The sequence below is a fragment of the Lepidothrix coronata genome, unplaced genomic scaffold (genome assembly GCF_001604755.1).
Source record: "Lepidothrix coronata isolate B3197 unplaced genomic scaffold, Lepidothrix_coronata-1.0 Scaffold4, whole genome shotgun sequence".
NCBI lineage: Eukaryota > Metazoa > Chordata > Aves > Passeriformes > Pipridae > Lepidothrix > Lepidothrix coronata.
Genome location: NW_016690184.1, coordinates 10,892,961 through 10,913,149, shown reverse-complemented (window position 1 = coordinate 10,913,149; position 20,189 = coordinate 10,892,961). Strand labels below are relative to the sequence as shown.

General features: G+C 37.1%; 2 protein-coding genes across 2 annotated transcripts in view; both read left to right on the top strand.

Annotated features, from left to right (window-relative positions):
• UBE2J1 (ubiquitin conjugating enzyme E2 J1) overlaps nt 1-17,057 on the top strand; it is a 28,488-nt gene extending 11,431 nt beyond the window's left edge. The window contains exons 3-8 of the mRNA XM_017824432.1: nt 1,191-1,322; nt 1,891-1,975; nt 3,359-3,464; nt 5,893-6,022; nt 9,868-9,999; nt 15,886-17,057. Coding sequence (XP_017679921.1) covers nt 1,191-1,322; nt 1,891-1,975; nt 3,359-3,464; nt 5,893-6,022; nt 9,868-9,999; nt 15,886-16,155 — 855 coding nt within the window. The 3' untranslated portion in view covers nt 16,156-17,057. The remainder of the gene's footprint in view (nt 1-1,190; nt 1,323-1,890; nt 1,976-3,358; nt 3,465-5,892; nt 6,023-9,867; nt 10,000-15,885) is intronic.
• A 2,087-nt stretch (nt 17,058-19,144) lies between these two features.
• Nucleotides 19,145-20,189, top strand: part of LOC108501853 (gamma-aminobutyric acid receptor subunit rho-2) — a 32,604-nt gene continuing 31,559 nt past the window's right edge. Inside the window, exon 1 of the mRNA XM_017824121.1 lies at nt 19,145-19,272. Within this exon, the coding sequence (XP_017679610.1) occupies nt 19,160-19,272 (113 nt within the window). The 5' untranslated portion in view covers nt 19,145-19,159. The remainder of the gene's footprint in view (nt 19,273-20,189) is intronic.

The window sequence follows — 20,189 nt, the reverse complement described above, 5'->3', positions numbered from 1 at the left end:
AGAAGCTTAAACAGAAATCCCTTCTGATTTCACAGGATTAATTAAAAGGACAGTGTTCTAAGGTGTTCAGTTGGGAGGTTTGATTTAGCTGTTCACAGAAATGCGTAACACGCTTAACTTGCTTGCATAATAATGTGTGCTCCTAGGTGCTGTAAAATATACCATACTATCAACTAGTTTTTATCTGTACCCTGTGTTTCCCTTTCCTGTAGTGAAATGTAGGGTTTAATTCATGCTATTATTTGTAACTTATGTGAAGGTCTCAACGCGCTTGCAACAAACGTGGGTAGAGCCCTTCCCAAATCTTCGCTCGTGAAGCCCAGCCATGACGATGACATGAAGGTCTTATTTCTGGATTAGAACAGTGACTTGCTGGGAAGAGAACAGTGGCAGATGAAAGGAAATGCTGGAAATGTTGACAGTCACCTCGTGTACTTGAAAAAGTTGGAACTGGGTGGGCAGTCCCAACCCTGTAATACCCGGGTCAGCATTAGTTCAGAGATGTCATTCACTGACAGCAAGCCTCATTTGGACTCCTATCCTAACAGGAGGAGTTGTTTTGCTTGTAAATATTTGGGAAGTTGTGGGCAGCATGGGTTCTCATACATAAAGCCAAACTCAGAACCCTAGAGAAATAATGAGGAGTTATTTGTATGTCCAGTGAAAATAATCTAAATTTCAAAGTGTTCCTCTTGCAGTAAGGCACAGTAGCTGATTCAGGATTGTTAGTGGAGAAGCAAAAGAGGATGTGAATTCTCTGCGATGTGAGTCAAGTCCCTGTGCATGAAAGGGGCTTTGGGGAGACTGTCATTAATGTTCTTTCTTGGTGTAGGCATCCCCTTGGTTCTCCAGAAATTATTGTTTACTGAGGCAAAGATCCAGTTTTCTCTTATCTGACTCAGTTTTCCATCTGTCAGGTAATAAGACTGTTGTCATAATTGATACAACTAGAGTGAGGAGTTTGGATAATCATTTTGAGGGTTTCAGTGAAGTCATTGTGTAAGCAAATTGCTATTTTATTCTTAGTGCTGTGTTGGTTCTATTTAACCTTCCATTTGATTTTTGGCTTCATAAAACTTCTGTTGTGTGCCATTTCTTTAGCCTGTCCTTGTTCAAGAAAATGGCATGTAGTTGTCTATTTCTGTGACAAACTCTTTTTTTTTCTTCTTCCATTGATGGGGACATTTTAGGATAATCTCTTTGAATGGCACTTCACTGTTAGAGGCCCTCCAGATTCAGATTTTGATGGAGGGATTTATCATGGGCGAATAGTGCTACCACCTGAATATCCCATGAAACCACCCAGCATTATTCTGCTGACGGTAAGTAAACAAGCTTACTAGTTTTTCTTTTTTATGTCATCAATTTAACCATAGGTGTCAGAGAGAGATTCTTGGCATGTAACATAACGTTATTTTTGTAGGAAAGGTGACATAGTACAGTTCATGCTGTCAGTTGAAGTCCAGAAGTCTTCCAAGGTGGCTTTGGTAATCTGTAATTGCTTGAAGCTTTGCACCTAATAAATGGAAACTTCTTCTCCAGGAGAAATCATATTGCTGATGTTATTGTCTAACCTTCTGTACTCTCCATGGGCCCTTTTGGTTTCTATTGGAAACATTACTCACATGTAGGAAGACAGACCTGTAGTTTGAGGCAAAGGCCCTCCTTCATGCACAGTTTTGTAGAAGGTTTTCTTCATGCATTAATAGAGTCAGATGACAGAATTCTTTGTTCAGAAAGTTGAATGCCAATTTTTTGAGGTTGGTAGTAATATAATTATCATTTATTGTTAGCATATAGAATTTTTTTATTACAATTTTTACAACTTGTACCAAAACCCAAGATTTAACTTCCAGCATATTTTATTGTATCCTTCCTCTTCCTTTGAAGGCCAATGGCAGGTTTGAAGTGGGGAAGAAAATTTGTTTAAGCATCTCAGGGCATCATCCTGAAACGTGGCAGCCTTCATGGAGTAGTAAGTAACAATTATTTGGAAAATGATACCCCCCATCAAGCAACTTGATCTTTAAACTGAAAAAAAATCTCACAAAGAATGTGCATAGAGGGAAAGGACACCTTTTGAGGCATAAAAGTATGGGAGAATTTGAGAAATGTAAGGTCTTGAAAGAGTGACATAGGAGGATTTGGGGATGGTATTAAATAAATGCAGGGTGAAAAGGTTGAGAAACTGAGGGGCCATGGTGAGCTCTCCTTTTTTTTTGATGCACAAGCATTAAGAATTTTCAGACTACTTAGCATATTCTTTGTGGGTTTTTTTGTAGTTGTTCTTATGAAAATATATCCTATTACTTTACCCTGTTTTTGTGTAATCACTAAAACAGCTTGAATATTAATTGAGGGGAGTTTTTAATTTTAATGCTGTAGTTCTGAACACTCATGAGGAAAGACATTATGGTCTGAGTTGAGAATAACTGACTCTTTTCTACCTTTATTTTTTTAAGTATTATCACAGAAATTGAGAGTTTGCGCAATTAAACCAAAGTGGTATTTTTGTGTTTATATAATTTTAGTTTTGCTAAGTGCAGTGCATCAATTATTTATTTGTATATCAGTTTCACTTATAAAATATGTTAATAAAATCTTAGGAGTTTTCTAGCACACCACTCTTCAACTTTTGTGGAGTCTCTTATCTTTTTTTAAAGAGTAGAAAATATTGTGTTTCTAAATAGGAGTTATAAATATCCTATTTCTGTGATGTGGTACTTACCTTCACGTGATATTTATTAACCAAATCTACTAGCAAAGTGTCTTGAATTCCTAAAGTTCATGACTATGTAAAGCAAAATTCAAGTGTGGATGTTGTCCAAAGAGATGTTTCAGATGACAGTTCGATTACAAGCAATTGTATTTGAGTTCCCTCCCCAGAATGTTGACATAAAAGGAACAAATTCTGCTGCATAGAAGAAAACCACTGAGCTTGTGTGGACTGAATTGCTGAACTCATGTCTCATAGAAAACACATACAAAAAGAATGCTATGAACATTCTTCCCTCCTTTATTTATGTGTTAGTTCTGCCTTACCATTTTATCTTCAGAACCTATTTTTAAAGTCTGGAACTCTAGTATTTATAGTGATGCAACATTTTTGTGACAACTTGTGTTTTCTTCTCTGTGTTGGCTGATGGCCTTACCTTTCTTTACAATGTGACATTAAAAAAAATTAAGAAAGCCTTGCAGTGTACCAAAAAACCCTCAGTGCTGCTTGTATGAAATTCAGACTGCTCCTTTGGACATAATGAAGTTTTGCAGTCAGAACTGCAACTTTTCTGAGTTTAGAATGAGATGACGTAAGAGTTGTTTCTGCCACCTTGTTTTTAACTGTGTTTTCCCATTTTAGTAAGAACAGCTTTACTGGCCATTATTGGATTTATGCCAACCAAAGGTGAAGGAGCGATAGGATCTCTAGATTACACACCAGAAGAAAGAAGAGCTCTTGCAAAGAAGTAAGCACTAAGCTTGTTCCTATAGGTACCTATACATGCACTCACTTTTGGGGTAACGCATTGAGTAGAAAGTAAGCCACTTCAGTCTATTCTTTTGCATTTATTCCAAATATAAAACAAGTTCAATGCCTTGTATATGTAGTGGGGTTTTTTTCTCTGAATATTGTGCAAACTTGGAAGTTAGTCAAACAAAATACAGTGAGAGGGCTGTGTTCCTTCCAGCATTGTGTGGTCATATTAGAGGTTTAACTAAAATTCAGGCTTGGAGCTCTAATTAACACTGTGATACAGCAGTAATTGCAGCATGGAGGGAAAAGGAGTGTGATGGAATTGATAGTAAGTGTAACTGGGGGAGAAAACCAAAATAATGATGTATCATTGTGCTTAAGTAAATAATAACAGTAATGAAATTATGCCAAAATTCTGAAGCGACTGCTTCTGAATGATCTTCAGGAAATTAACTTAAGATTAAATTTGTGACTATGATGAAATGATTTTCTTAGTGGAGAAAGGGAGAGCAGTGGATGTTGTTTATAGGGACTTCAGCAAGGCTTTTGGCATTCTCTGCCTTACCATCCTCATTCATGAGGTACAGCTTAAGTCAGTGAGGACAGTAAGGTGGATTAGGAACTGGCTGAGCTGCCTGGCTCAAAGGATTGTGATAAGCAACACGAAATCCAGCTGCAGGCCAGTGTACTGCAGGGGTCAACACTGGGCGCAGTGCTATTCAGTGTCATTAATGACCTGGATGCTGGGACAGAGTGCACCCTCAGCAAGTTGGCAGGTGATACAAAACTGGGAGGAGTAGCCAATAACACCAGAAGGTTGTGCTGCCACTGGAGGACACTGTGGCTGGAGGAATGTCATCAAAGGTCAACAAAGAAGAGCAGAGTCCTGCCTCTGGGGAGGAATAACACCAGCTGACTAGCTGGAAAAGAACTTGGATGGGGGAGAACCTGGAGATCTTGGTGGACACCTGACTGATCCTGAGGCAGCAGTGTGCCCTTGCAGCAGAGAAGGGCACAGCAGTATCCTGGCTAATGGTATCCTGGGTTGTATGAGAAAGAGCATTGCCATCAGGTTGAGGCAAGTGATCCTTCCTCTGTACTCAGCACTGATGAGACACTGAGGGTCCTGGGTCCAGGTCAGGTCTGTGACCAGGTCAAGGTACTACAAAGAAGAACTTTCTGGAACAAATCCAGTACAGTGGCACAAAGGTGATTGAGGGCCTGGGAATATTTCATACAATGAGAGACGAGAAGAGCTGGAAGTGTTCAGACTGGAGAAAAGAAGGTTCAGGGGATCATGTCCATGTGTCCTACTATCTGAAAGGAAGGTGTAAAGAAGGCAGAGCCAGGGTCTCCCCAGTGACATCCAGTAACAGGACAAGAGGCAATAGGCACAAACTGAAACCCACAAAAATCAGTCTGAATGCCATCTTTACAATCTTTATTGTGAAGGTGGCCAAAGCACTAGCACAGGTTACCTGGAGAGGTGGAGTCTTCTCTCTCTGGGACTGTTAAAAGTGTGACTGGAAACAGACATAAGCAACATGCTCTACTTGACCTTGCTCTGAGCAAGGAGACTTGCTCAGATAACTCAGTAACTCAGTGTTATCTCCAGAGGAGCACCCCAACCTCAGCTACGCAGTATTATCCTTACATGATCTTATACCTGTGGGGTTTTTTTTGTTCTTTCCGTTTTTCCCATCTGGGAAGGAGAAGGTACCTGGAAGGCCATATCCCTGCCTTATAAGCAAAGTTACTGAATTCCAAATGTTAACTAGTATGTTATTTTGCAGGCAAATGTGAGTTTATTGCACCTGTACTCTGAGCTGTTGGAAGCTGCAGCTTTTCTGTTAGCATGGCACTGAGTCAAAGCTAATAAACTCTGCTCAGAGGTAGGGTTAGTGGGCTGGCCTTGATACTATGCTATCAAGGTTGTGTGGTTTCTCACAGGCTTGGAGAGCAGCCTGCAGTGTGCCCTATAGACAAATTATGTGTGCAAGAGAGGGAAGGAAATGCTGTCACAGAAGCTGAAATTCTTGGATTTGAGGTGCAAGTTCCTGGATCCTATATAGTATTTGTAATAATAGTTAGATCTTTATAATTTATAGTTTTAATTTGCTGTAGGTATAAATAAGTTTTTAAATTGAAAGAAATTACTAATGAAGTATAAATAATACTAGTAGGTAAGTCAGTTGTTAATACTTTCCTAAAGTACATGAGAGAATATGTGTTTGCAGTGTAGATAATTCTCAACGTATTTTTTCAAGACAGTGTTTTGAGGCGGGGGGGGAATTACTTCTAACCTACTGGTCTTGCCACCACTTGTCTTTCTGTGGATTGTTTTGCAAGCAGTTTGTTTAAACAAGCACACAAGAACATTATGAGAACATGCTATTCTGAGCTGTGTCATTTGTGGCCAGGTCACAAGACTTCTGTTGTGAAATGTGTGGCACATCTATGAAGACAGCCCTCTTACCACTAACATCCAGAAGCGTGTCAAGCCAGGCGGACAAGGAGGCTAAAGAACTTGCCAGACAAATTAGCTTCAAGGTGAAGTCACTGTTTAAACTTTTATCTCTCTTGTATAGAATTTAAAAAAAATTGGAAAAACTTGTAAATCGCAGAAACCTTCATCAGTTGCTACGTGGAAGCTTCTTTTTTTAGTACAGTCTGAAAGAGAAAAATAAAAGTGGATCTCTTGCAATTTGCCAATTAATAAATTGTGCATCTCAAGCACTGATTGATTGGGTTTATTTTAGTAGTGAGCACTGTGGTAAAAACTGCCTAATTATGTTGCTTTTAATTCCACATATTCAGACACTAATAACTTTGTTAAATTCTCCAGAATTAGTCTTATCAGGAAAGTGTTAGGAAAATTTGGGCAAAGCTAACCTAAATTTTTTTCCCTTGTGATTTTTTTCCCCTCCTTTTTGCTTATGGAAGGAATAAAACATATTACTACTGAAAAATGGTTGCAAATTCTTTTGAGCTGCTCTGCTACTATCTGAAGATACTGAAAGTTGAACTCTGGTATGGAAGTTGCTGTGACCGAAAAATGTGTTCTCTAGCTTGTGTTTCAGTGAAAGCAAGGTTTGTTTAGACAAATACATTCCTTAGAGAATTGCATGTCTTGCATGCACAGTGTTGTTTCTCACTGGGTTTTCCACTAAACTCTTAAATCAGCCACTAAGGAAGACTGCTGTGCATGATGGCATGGAATTACAGTGAAAATATGATGACAGTGTGGCATTGGTGCAGAACACATCCTCACTAAGGTCAGGGATGCTCATATGTCCCCTTTTATCACCAAAGTTCTCCTAACACTCTCCTTAGAACTACTTTTACTTTTTTTGTGTGCTATGAAATTGAAGATTACCTTCTACTGAGCATTACTGCCAATTTTGTGGGACCTGCATACTCTTCTGCCATCTTGTTGACATGGTTGGGTCTGTGTGTAATAACGCTTGTGATAAAAACATCTCCAAATATTTTACAAAGATGAGGAGATAGTTTTAGTTTAGGGACAGAGTTTTAAAGTTGAGCTACTTGGAGAAGCAGTGGACTGCCTGTTTCTGGCTTTTTTACAATATATAAAGGTTAAAAATGGAGGATTGATTTTTACTTAAGAACTGCTAGTCTTCATCAAAGAAATTCTAGAAATATCAAAGCCTTTTTTTTTCTTTTTCTTTTTTTTTTTTTTTAAGAAAGAACTCTTTACTTACATTTCATATCTTCAGTTTTAAAATGAAAGACTTAGGGACATCAGTCTTTAAAGAATATTGGTGCTTTCCATGTATCTATATACTTAACACCACCTTGTAAGAACAAGCACTTATCAAGGGAAAAATGAACAAAAAGCCTCAAACCTTTTACAATCCATTTTAGCTTTTCTTACAAGATAAATCAGTTTTGTCCTCTGGTTGTGCGTTTCTTCCCTTCTCAGATCAAATTTTAGGGACTGGGTTTTTAAAGCTTCCTGCTTCTCTGCTTTGCTTGACTTTCCTGTTGTTTGTTTGTTTGATGTTAGGTTGAGGTATTCAATTGATGTGTTTGTAGTAAATTAATGGTATGAATCACTAGGAGGGAATACAGAGGTTTTTAATCATTTGGATACGTTCCATGTCAATTTATGGGATAAGATTTAATATCAGGTTGGTGATTGAGTGTATAATTTGAGAGAGTCTCTCTACTGGCAAACATACTAGTAACCTCTGCATTAGCTTCATCCTTCAAAAAGAGATTTTCTAACTTTTTCTAGGGGAGTCTGGGGTTATGAGAAGTTGTTTTATACCAGCTTTAAGCAAAATGGTAACTTTTTTTAAAAGCCCCAGTGTGGTACTGAGATAGGAATATGAAATTCAGGAGGGAAAAAAAAACCCAACACATTTTCTCATTATAGTTTTCTTCTGTGAGCCTCCACCTTTGTTTCTGTCTGCTTTAATAGAAAATTACATTTTTAATCAGCTTTATGTTGACTTGCAAATAGTTTTGTTCATTTTAGGTGCTATATATAATAAATTCCATTTTGTGTAAAAAAAACCAACAGGAAAGATAGATGATTCATAGCACTTACAACATACATATCACTGTAAAACAATATGCTTTACCTACATGTGGCCATCACAGTAAAATTAATTATCCACTCACCCTCATTATAATGTTCAAATATGTTTGTCATCATTCCTTGGTGTCTATGTTCCTTCAGGCTTTTCTGGAAGTAGAGGTAAGGGCTGGAGTAAAGAGATACAGGGTGACAAAAAAGATATTTCAGGTTTGAGAACTGTCAAGTGTAATTTTTTTGAATGTTAGTCTGACTTTAGTCTAGATAGTAGACTTAATATTTTCATAAACTAAATCAAATGTACATTTTGTAGTGTATGTGCTTTATAGAGATTAACAGTAAAGTTGAGATAAACTCATCTTGGAAAAAGCAGAATTATGAAAAGCAGTGGTCACAGGGTCCCTTCGAGGGAAGGAACTTAGAATTGGATATAGGAAAGAAAAATTTACCCTGAGGGTTGTCAAACGCTAGAGCAGGCTGCCCAGAGAGGCTGTGGAATCTCCAGCTTTGGAGATGTTCAAAGCTTGAACATGGACATGACTCTAGTGGGAGTTGGACCAGCTGACATCTCAAGGTCCATTCCAGTCTAAATTATTCATAGTTCTGTGTTGCTTTTTTCATGATCCATATTTGAGTCACAACTTATCCTGTCTAATATTAGAGTTCGTAGTAGTCAAGTGGAAAGGGAAAGCAATGTTGTCAGATTGTAAGTATTTTCAAATCTTAAATTCATCTTCAGATTGTTTCAGTGACATTTTTTGGATTCTCCTGAGATAATACATATCAAGAAACAGGGAATTTAATTTCCTCACACAAAATTGTATCATGAAAGAATATTATATTGTGATCTTATCAGTTTGTTGTCACCATAACTGGTTGGTTTCTAATACACTGTTTGTATTTCTTACTGCTGCTACTGCTGCTACCACTTATGTCTGTATTTGAAGACAGTTACTAGATTTGGAATTGTCATCTTTATAATAAATTGGGATCTAGATACATGACTTGGGAGGTGACTTGCTTACTGATAAAAATTAATCCAGTCATGACTTTTTTTTTTTACATGTATGAATTTTAAAGTATTTCAGTTCAGCACTATGATGCTATGTCCTTTTCCATTCCCAAGGGATTATTGCAGGCATATACTGTTTTTCACGTTCTTCTACATGTCCCTACTGATCTCTTGTCTCGAATTTCCCAAAGCATGAAATCTAAATTCTGGGAAATAATGCCTCATAGACATTTTATAAACGTGTATGAAAGTAGTGTTATAAGGACTTGTAATTTTTCCTTTACTCTGTGCTGAAATTTAAATACTGGGAACTGGTATGCATGCCTGACCCTAGTGTAGTGTCATGCATATGTGCCCACTCTGGCTGTGGGGCAACTTCGTACTAGAACCAGTATAGGCTAGTTAGTCCTGCAGAGAAACAGGCACTGTTACTTCACTTGCAGCAACAGTAATCAGCATTGTCTTAAGGACATGCAAAACAGAAGTTTTAAAAAAGGATGTTATTTCTGGCATAATATCCTGGATCTTATAAAGAATCTTTTTTTTTCTATACATCTGTGCTCTTTTTTGAATGTCATATCTGTTATTACGTGCAAAAAAACCTTAAAATTGTGATATTTGCACATTTAGAGTCTTATTTCTAAAGAATGAAAATTTCTTGAACCTGTTGGTGTGTGATTGAAAGGCAATTGGCATACCTGATTATTACATTTCGGTAAGCCTCATATTCTCTCACATTAAAATACACATTCCAGAATAAGCCAGATCTTTCTGGAGCAATTTTGATCTCATCTCTTAAGTGTACATATGTACTTCTTGTAGGCAGAAGTCAATTCATCCAGGAAGTCTGATGCTGGACCTTCAAACACATCAGGACTGAACCACTCTGCTGCCTCACGTGAGCCCCAGCAGGAAGGTGCAGTGAGAGCATCCCAGGATCCAACAAGTGCAACGGTATGGTCCATCTTTGAGCTTTACTGGGCATAACCTGAACATGAAATTGATCCTATTAAGCTGATTGGAGACTTAATTAAGAGTATGTAGTTAATACATTTCTGTAGAACTTCTGCATACTTCTGTATAAAATCTATGTGTAAACTTTAGCAAAGAGTATGCTGAATCACTTTTAGAAATAGCGATCTCTGCTTTCACTTCCTTCTCTTAAAAAAAACCAATAAATAATGTTCTTTTAGCAATTCTTGTTCCCAGTAGTTCCTTTAATATATGGGTTAACTGTTCATTAATACTGAAGTGGTGTCTGAAGTACTGCAGTTTACCATCTGCATAACGTAGCGCAGGTTTTTTTTGATAGAATTCTTAGCCAGAGGCAAAAAAAATGTTTCAGTGATAACCTGTAGCTTTTAAATGTTAATTGAGATTGTCTTCCTGTTTTTTATAACCTCTTCAATAAGTCTAAAACATTCTTACCATTTGAAGTATGACACTTATGTTTTAATACTGTTAGGTGTAGGGCTTACATAATGGTTTTGGAAGTGACCGAGGTTTGGTGAAGGGCCAAGGCAGCTGCTGTTATGACTGTGGCAAATGCAATCTAAATTCACTGATAAATTGCAGGCAAATCCCAGCTAAGCTGCCTTTTTTAGAGAGAAGACGGGGCTGCAGATTGGTTAAAAAAACCTAAAACATGTCAAATAACATCAGACCATCTGTTGCGTGTTTGCAACATATTTTCAAGCTATGTAGAAATATAAACATGCTAATAGCATACTTTTTTTCCCCCACAATAAGGATTTTTCCAGATTGTTCAGGATTTAAAACCATTGTATTTTATTCTTCTTATTACAAATCCTGGCCAATATAGTAGAGCTAGCTGACACTCAAAGGCATTGCTGGCATTTTCTTGAGGGAAAAAAGACTTTTTTTTGATTAATCCTATTTCAAAGAAAATTGTTTTAATCGATTATGCTGGTTTAATAAGTAAGGATTAACTTCATTTTTAGCAGAACAGTCCTATGGGAAATGAGACCTTTAAATGTATAAATGTACTTAAAAACATTTATATATGTGGTTATCTGTAAATATGTGGATTCATGTTTTAAGGGATCAGACTGTTTCATTCTGATTGTTAGTTTTAATTTGAAGCAACAGCTATGTTTCTGAGCTGTCACATTTTGAGTGTGAGGAATTATCTGGAGCCATTTGGGACTGAAAACAGTCACACAGTGGAAAAAAGAAACGTGTAACAGGAAAGACTATCCAAGGAATTTGAGCTTGCTGTTTTTGTGTTCTTATTCATGCAAAAGTTAATAGAAATCTTCTCAAAGTAGGGAACTGTGGCCTTGATCTGCTAATAGGTGTGAAAGAGTATCCATGCAAACCTCAGTTCCTTTCCACTTGACTGGGCTTCTTGCATGTGTAAAATTAGTTTATTAGGTTAGTTCTTGTTGTGTAAAGACCTAATTCCACCTTATTAAGTTATGTTAGATGTGGGTAACATCAAAACTAATTTTTCCTCTTTTTCTGGATAAAATGTTGCATATTGGCTCTTAAGATTTTGTGCGCTGATATGATTAGAGAATGTTTATCGAGTCTTTAAATGGCTTATCTTTGAATAAAGAAAAAGACAAAAGATTCTCATGCCAAAGATAGCTGCTTCTCAGGAAAACTTGTCACAACAACATTATTGAGGTTTGCAGGTACAAGTCAAATTGCAGAATCACAGAATATTGTGAGTTGGAAGGGACCCACAAGGATCATCAAGTCCAATGAGTACAACAGCATGAGAACAAGAAAAGGAACAATGCTACCATGAAGGCTCTGGAAAATGCTGCCACAGCAACTTGTGTAAAAGGATACAGAGCTGCAAAGAAAACAGTCTTTAGGCATTAATAAGAAACAGCTACTTAAAGCATTGTGCAGCATAGTACTTGTGAGGAGTCTGAAGCCAGCACAGAGAACACTTCTGACAATATATATATATTTATATTTTTTAAAATTTGTAGTAGCTGTTGATGTGTACTCAGGCAAAGTAATGGTACATTATTCTTGTTTGAGTATTCAAATTGCAAGCAAGGTACTGCTGAAAGTTGACTTGATAAAAGTAATTGCCTTTAGTCTTAAGAAGATGAGATCCTTCCACATCTGAGCAAAAGAATGTTTTTGAAAGAATATGTTACAGATACTCAGGTTGGACTTGGGTTCAGATTAAGTCATCTGGTATGCTTGTGGTCACCTAAATTTAGGTACCAAAACTCTCATTGCAGTCTGTGGGACTTGTTAATGGAGGCTGGGGAGCACTGCAGCTTATTGAGAAGCAGAGGCTGGTTTTGGCTGCATTGCTCTTTCTGCCCCCCGATTGCTTTGACTAAATCCACATGGACTGTTATGGGTGTCTGAACTCCTGCCAGACCTGTAGCAGTACATTTGATGTATTGATGTGGAATGATGCCCCACCTTGGTGCTTATAGTTAATCAATAAAGTTGATACCTGGTAAGACTTACAAAGTGATAAGGTGAAAGCTGTGGTTAGACTGTTTTCTTGATAAGCTGGGAATACATCACACCTCAATACACCTTTTATGAAACAGTATGATACAGTAGTGACCTGCCATGATATGCTGGCTGGATGAAGCATTATGAGAAGTGATAAAATAAATGGTGTAACTGAAGCCAGCTAATCTTGAATTGATGAAAGAGGTTTCTGTTGTAAAATGAGGCTGTGTTCTGATTCATGAGACTTACAGAAGCCTTTATTTTTAATTATGTGTTCTGAATGATACATTGGTAAAAAGTGTTTCCCTTTATCACTGTTAAATAGTGTCTTAAGTTTCATAATACTACGGCAAAAATTTTAAATGTCTTGGCAATCGGAAGTATTTGACCTAACTTTAATTCATTAAAAAGAAGACATTTTTCATATGAACCATTAAGCTGTCCTGTGTCAAGCTTCAGCTTTTCTTCAGTTGAAAGTTATACAGACAAACAAATGTTCCATCTCTCCTTCTGTCGTTTTATTTTTGCATCTCTCTCCAAATCATGAGTGTAACTGAAAGAGGCTTCAGTAACCCAGAGGATTTTTATGGTTCTGAGTTCCTAGAGTTTGTTATATTTTTAAAACATCCCTTCTAAGATGATTTAATACTTACACAGTTCTGATAAAAAGTTTTAAAATAATGGCCTGGAGATGTAAAGGATGCCATGAATGCTGCCATTTTCAGTAGACTGAACATAATGTAAATTTCCTTAGCTGCATTTTGTTAGATGATATAACTTTTTGTTAATTCTAATATCAGTATATTTTACTGAAATAGCCTTATTCATCAAACTCAAATGTCCTTAGAGCAAAGTTTTCTACTAGTCCTAACAGTTTCAGAAGCTTCAAATATGTAACATGACACAAGTCCATATTAAATGGCTGTAAAAATGAGATGCTAAAGATGGCTACAATGTAGCTCTTATTAAATATTTCTATTTTAAGTCTACTGAGCCCTCCTCCACAACATTCCCAGTGTGGTTTGGCAGAAAATGACTTACTATTTAATGGAAATTATGTTATGCGAGGTATTGTGTAGCCTAAAAATCTTGACGTCTTCGCTTAAGGAGAATTTAAAGACTTGCCATTATGTTGCAAACAAGATGATTGTGATATTTTAAAAAATTTATAATACAGCCCATCTGCCACTTTTGGGATTCTTAACAATTAAGTCTTCAAGCGAAAAAAATCTTTATCTGGCGATACATGTATGTATTATTTAAGACACTGTAGCATCTGATCCCAAATTTATATCAGGTAATGATCACTTCTTTCTTATCTAACTTAGTTCTGCGTGTCACTGATTATGTTGGGAATCCCAAGGCAGTGCATTAGCTGAGCTTTGGGTGAAGCAGTTGATCTGCTGCTGCCATGATCCATCTATAATTTCCTTAAAAAAATAGTTTAAAGCCTTGAAACTGTCAGTGAGGTTTCTCTCAAATCACAGATCTGTTCATGTCAGTGTATGACACCTTGTTTTATTCAGAAGAGGGCCTTTCTGTTTCATTTTTAAATTTAAAATTTGCAGCGTTGAGAGGATTTGTGTGACAGCCAGTGCTAGTTATTTTTGTTAGTAATATGAAGGATCAGGAATATTTCTAGACTTTTTCTTCCTTTTTATTTCTTTTAAAACTATTTGAATGAGGAAAGCACTTTGCCTGCTGAATTGGCAGTTCTTGTGTCCTGAATTGACTCCTCTCCTTCTCCCCTTCTGGAAGATGGGAGTGTGATGAATCTAGGAACTTAGTTTTTCAAAGATTTGGCTTCTCTTAGTCTTTATTTTCCTTGGCATGAGGAGCTTTCAGGCGAGTTCAAAATGAAGCAGAATTGTTTCCTTCTGCAGTGTAGTGGAAGTCACGGCAGGCTGCTCATGGTATTCTTGATGTCTCGGCTGATAAAATGTATCTTTTGAAAACGCTTCTCTTTGAAGTTACCCAAACTGCTTGCTTACTTAGGCAAGAAACCCCTGTAAACAGGCAAGTTGTCAAAGGTGGCGAGTTATTACATCAGTACTTCCTTGATGATGATAAACAGTGGGAAAATAGTAATGATGAGGAAAGGAAGGTCGCTTCCCGGGCTGGTCAAATCACTGACTAGTCGTAAATGTGGGAGAATTCTTCTCCCACATAAAGAACACGTGACCAAAGAGTCAGGAGACCAAGTGCTGGTTCCTGTGTTGTGGATCCTCAAACCTGATACACAGTTGAGGGCATTCCCTATCTGGCCATGTGGAAAGGGTGTCTTTTATGGATATAGTGGCTGGCTGAAACAGTGCTTAAGGTTATGGATATTGTGACCATTAAAAAGCTTTTGTTTGGAAGCATATATAAAATGTCCAGAATTCTAGTTTTACCTACTGTGATGATAACCTTTTAGAAGGAAAGGGGGAGAAAGCTAACTCTGGAAAATAGCTGCAAGTTGCTTTAAGTTGGGAATACTAGCACACTGTTCTGAGAACTGAAAATAAGACTTAAAAAAAAAACCCTGCAATTTTTTGTCAGAGCGGCTTTTTTTTTAAGTGCTTTTAAATTGAACCTTGTCAAAATGTTTATTTCTAATTACTGTGCTGTATCATTATTTTTAATACTAAAACGTTGGAAATTTGAGCCTTTTAGTATTACAAGCAGGATTAGTCTGGTGGAAGATCAGTAATCACAGTTTCAGTCTTACAAACTGGAAAAATGAACATCAGTTGCCAAAGTTTATTTTTTTAGTACTTGTAATGTCAGACCGACGTTTGCCCAGTAGAGGGCAATAGGTAAGTGCCTGCACTTGTGCAGTGCTTGGGAACTCCTGCCGGGATCACGTAGGTGGTTTGTGTTTAGGATGACTTTCGTTTTGTGTTTCCAGTGGTGTTGGTGGTGATGAGATTTCTGGACCCAGCTGTCCACAGAAAGCAATGCAGCACTGCTTAATTACAGTTCTCTGGGCTTGTCTTCTTCCTTTCCTGGCCTCCCCAGGTTGTTTCCCCTTCAGTGAAGGTGACATTACAAATGCTCAGAGATTAAACTATCTGGAGGATTATTAAAGATTTCTTGAACAACAAAGAGTTAAACAAATCCTAGACAAAGATATTTGAAATCTCTTTAAGACAAATACTGTTTGACAGACTTTCTTCAGCCTTTTCTTGTCCATAGAACTGCTAGTTTGCAGCTTGAAATATACTTCTCAGATAGTGTATGGACAAAGGTGACAGCTACAACAGTCTTGTAATTATTAGTGACATGTATTATCAGGCTTTCAAGTGTTAACATCAATCTGGAGACTATGTTTTAGTCCTTATGATTTTATTTCTTGCTAATCTTATGCAGTGTCTTCTCTCACAACTTTCCATGTTTCCTTTTTAGTCTGAAACTCAGAACAGCAATGCAGTGGCCGGTCAGGAGCGCACTCCAGCTGTGTCCACTAGCACATCCATGAGTCCCCGGCAGCGCCGTGCTCAGCAGCAGAGTCAGAGACGGGCTCCCTCCTCCACTGACTTCAACCGGGCACAGCAGCCGAGAGTCAACACGAACCACACTGGATCAACTGTTCTGATTGTCCTTCTGACCTTTGCGTTGGCAGCTCTTATATTTCGCAGAATATGTTTGGCTAACGAGTATATATTTGAGTTATAAGGTTGTTTGTCCTAACAGCAGGGACCTGAGTGCTTCATTGAACATTCTGTATTGGGTATGACATGAGAACTGTTTACAAAGGCTACTTTTTGTATTTATGCTTAAATCCTTACGAATGTTGTTAACGTACCTACAGATACATTACTTGTAAGAAAAGCAAAGTGGGACATGTGTTAATTGAGTGCCCACTAGAGAAACAGTGCAGTGGAATAGTAACATGAAGGCACGTCGGATGGGCCTAGATTTGAGTAATTTATAAACTAGAAAAAGACAATTTTTAAAAAATGGTTGATTAATTTTTTATGGAACATAAATGCAATTAATCACCCATCTAAGTTAGTATAAGATTTTAAATTGAAGAGAGAATTATAAAGTGAAACACTACTATGTGTTTGTGTCCAGTGAACTCTTTTGTAACCACTTTGATTTACCATGACACATTTCTAGAGGTGGAACACATACAAATTGTGAAGCTGCTTTGTGTGTGTGGAAGGGGGAAAGGAGAAGGGGAGGAAAGAAAGGGCCAGAAAACTACTTGCATTATTTTGATTTTTATTTTTTGGAAGAAAGATTGGATAATCTTTTGAAAGATTTGAATGTCCTCTTCTAGTATTTTCAATTGTATATCTTGTTTTTAAATTTGACAATACTACAAAACATGTCTATTCTTGCAATAGTTATAAATATGTAATATAATTATTTACCCAGAGCTATTGTCTTTTCATTATACCAGAAATATACATAATGTGTTGAACTGAATGTTTTGTATGTGGTTTTATTTACTAAAGAAAATTTAAACCTTATTATACTTAAACTCTCATATCTCAATGTGCTTAAGAGAAGTATTTATTGCAATCCTACTAGTAATAAAGTTTCAAGCCACTCTTTGGATATACTTCAAATATCATATGGCATATTATTTATTGTTTGCCTGGGTTTTGTTTGTTTTTTTTTTCCTGGGTTTTTTTTTTTTTTTTTTTTTTTTTTTAAAGGGTTGTTTTTTGGGTTTGCTTTTTGTTTAGGGTTTTTTTTTTTGGTTGGTTGGTTGGGTTTTATTTTGTTCATTTGGAGGGGGTTAGTGGTTTGGGGTTTTTTTTTAACCTAAAATCTATATTAGATCCAGAGACTTTCTTATTTTCAGTTTACTTAAAAAGTCGCTGGTAATATTCATAAATACTGTGAAAATGGATATACAAGCAGCAGACCTATGATTTTTAAGGTTTTGAGAGGTTTTGTCTGTGACTCTTTAAATTGGAGTGAAGTAGAAGAACACAATGGGTGGGATAATTTTCCTCTGGTATCATTGTTCAAATTATTGTTCAGTGTGTTTATTTCAAAGACAAGGAAATTTAGCCAGCTCTCATTTTGTTGCTGTCAGACATGATAGCACTGATTTAAGTGAGATTCTCATCCTGTTTCTCAGCAAGTATTTATCAAGCTACCTACAACTTCCTAGATTTTGTTAGTTATAGCATATATTACATTAAAGTAGCTATAAAAACTTCTAAAATAAGGAAAGCCCATTATGTGTCTAAGGGGGATGTGGAAAATTAAAAACTCCAAAAGATGCCTTCTTTTTTAGCATTTCTGTGCACTGTTGATAATCTTGTTTGCAGGTGCAAAGGAACAAGGATGAAAAAATATTTTTTTTTAGAAGTTCTGACAGAAGTATGTCATTTGTTCAGCAGTTACTTACACACTCTGCCATAGAACAATCTGATGTCGATATACTGTCTTTTTACCTAATTTGTTATTTCATTAGAAATTAAAAAAAAACCCCACCAACAGAAAACCCCAATACACAACTCACCTTCCCCACCACCACCACAAAAGAAAGCACCCGGCACACCAAAACACTAAAAACCCTCTCCACATCCTGTAGCCTCTAATACAGAAGTACTCTGTTTCCTAGTTGGTGCTTGAATACCCATTCACTTCAAATATTGCAAACGTGGGCTCACAGAAGAGAGTTCTGGAAAAGGTCTGACTCACAAGACGGCGTTGCTGGGGTTTGAGTTGCTCACTCCTCTGGAAGCTTTGAGTGTGTTTTTCTCTCCCTCCAGAATCACTGCTCTGCCAGGACAGTGTTTGCTCTCGTACCTGTGCCACGCACTGGGTGTTATTAACGCAGACAGACAGTCAGCATTGTCCTGCCACTGAGCTGTGAGGAAATAAGCCCCCTCAATGGTTTTTTGTAAACAGCCTCTTCCTTGTGATTAAAGAAGTAGCTGCTTGTAACTAACTTTAAAATTTTCATTTAAATCTTCTTTGATAAGAGTTCAAATGCCTGATTAGGCAAAATACCCATTTGAAAAAAAAACCCAAACACATTAATGGCAACTTGTTTTATGTAAAGTCGATTGCATGTATAGTTTGGGAGTTTCTGTTTTAATTTTCCTTTAAAACTTAACTGTAAATAAAGTCAGCATTTTCAGAGGAAATAGTTCATATTCTATGTTCAACAGCATGAAGAGCCAGACTAAATCAGAAAATAAACCCTCAACTGCTATAAACGCATCAAAATACATATATTTTACAAAGAGATACATGTCTGAAATGTGGCATAGGTGTTTTCCAGTTGAAAAAGATGCCATACAAAGGATCAAAAAACCGTGGAATGCCTAATGAAAAGGGACAGCCTGGTTTTACAGTCTGGCAGGAGGATAGCACTGAGATTAGGGGATTGAGCAAAAAGCCGCATGCAGAATTGCGGGTCTTTATATAATGGCTTTAGTAAGTATCCTTTAGGACCCAGTGGAAATGTTTATGAGGTAAACTTGGTGAGTAATGGCCAATCATTAAGCGGTGATGAGGGAAAAGCTTTGAGTGCGAAGCCCTTGAAAGCCTGTCGAAAGCATCACGTCGGGAAAGCAGCGTTTTTGCCACTGATCGCTGACCAACGCGCGTCGCCGGAATTAGAGTTGATTCAATGTTTAAGCCCGGGGGGACTTGTACTACAGGAGGTCACTGGAGTGCAGAGTGCCCGGCACCCATTTCCAGCAAGATGCCTTATTTTGCAAAACTCCTTTTATTAATCTTCTGCTTAGTTCTTCTTGTGGAAAGCAGAAAACACAGGAGGAGGAGGTGGACAAGCCAGCTGGATGTGCAGAGGGCAAGGTAAGCGTTACTAAAACACTATATCTCTTTTCCTGGAATGTTGCAAATACGTAACTATGCGGACATAAAAAACTACTCTATCAATATCTTTGTGTCTATTGTGTGTGTAAAGAGCTTTATAGATAATGTTTTTATACCAGTCTCTGGTAGTATAATCAGTTTTAACTGTAAGTGGACACTTCTAATGCTAATAATTGATTAACTCTGAGCGAGGCAGGTTTTGCAGAGAAGTTGACCACTTCAGCATGGATTGTTGTAAAATTATTCTTAGCCATATATGCAAATTACTGAGAGAATTAGAGAATTCAGAGGAGTTGCAGTTAATAGAGATGTTCAAATGTACATACTGTTTCAGCACTGTTTCAAGAGCAGGTTGTTTACCTGCTTGCTAGAATGCCTGTGCTACTTACGTTCTCTTGGAATTGCCTGTTATTTTCTAACAATTTGAGATGGAGAGCATGCATTATGGTAATTCATGGTAAATTAAACCCTGGAAGTTATCCAGGGATTGTAAAATTGAAAAAATACATTTTGAAGAAATACATGGAATCTTTAAAAAAAATGTATTTTAAAGTCAAGCAAAGGCACAAGAAAGAGTTAAAGGTATTAGTAAAGTTTATTAGATTTACCATTGCTGAGATTTGTCCGGAGGTTTACATTAGAAAAGATAATCTTCCAAACCTGCCAGACAGTCCAAAGTATGTTATCCTTTTTTGTGGTTATGTCATCCAGTGGCAATTATATCTTACAAGACTATTCATTGTTTGAAGGGCTCAAAAATAAAATTGGGTTAATCCGTCTTATTAAATGACCTCCCTATGGCTGTAAACTTTCATATTTTCATTCATTTTACTGGGCTTTTTTGTTTAACACTCAACACTTATAAGGAATGTTGTTACTTGAATGGTTTGCAAATA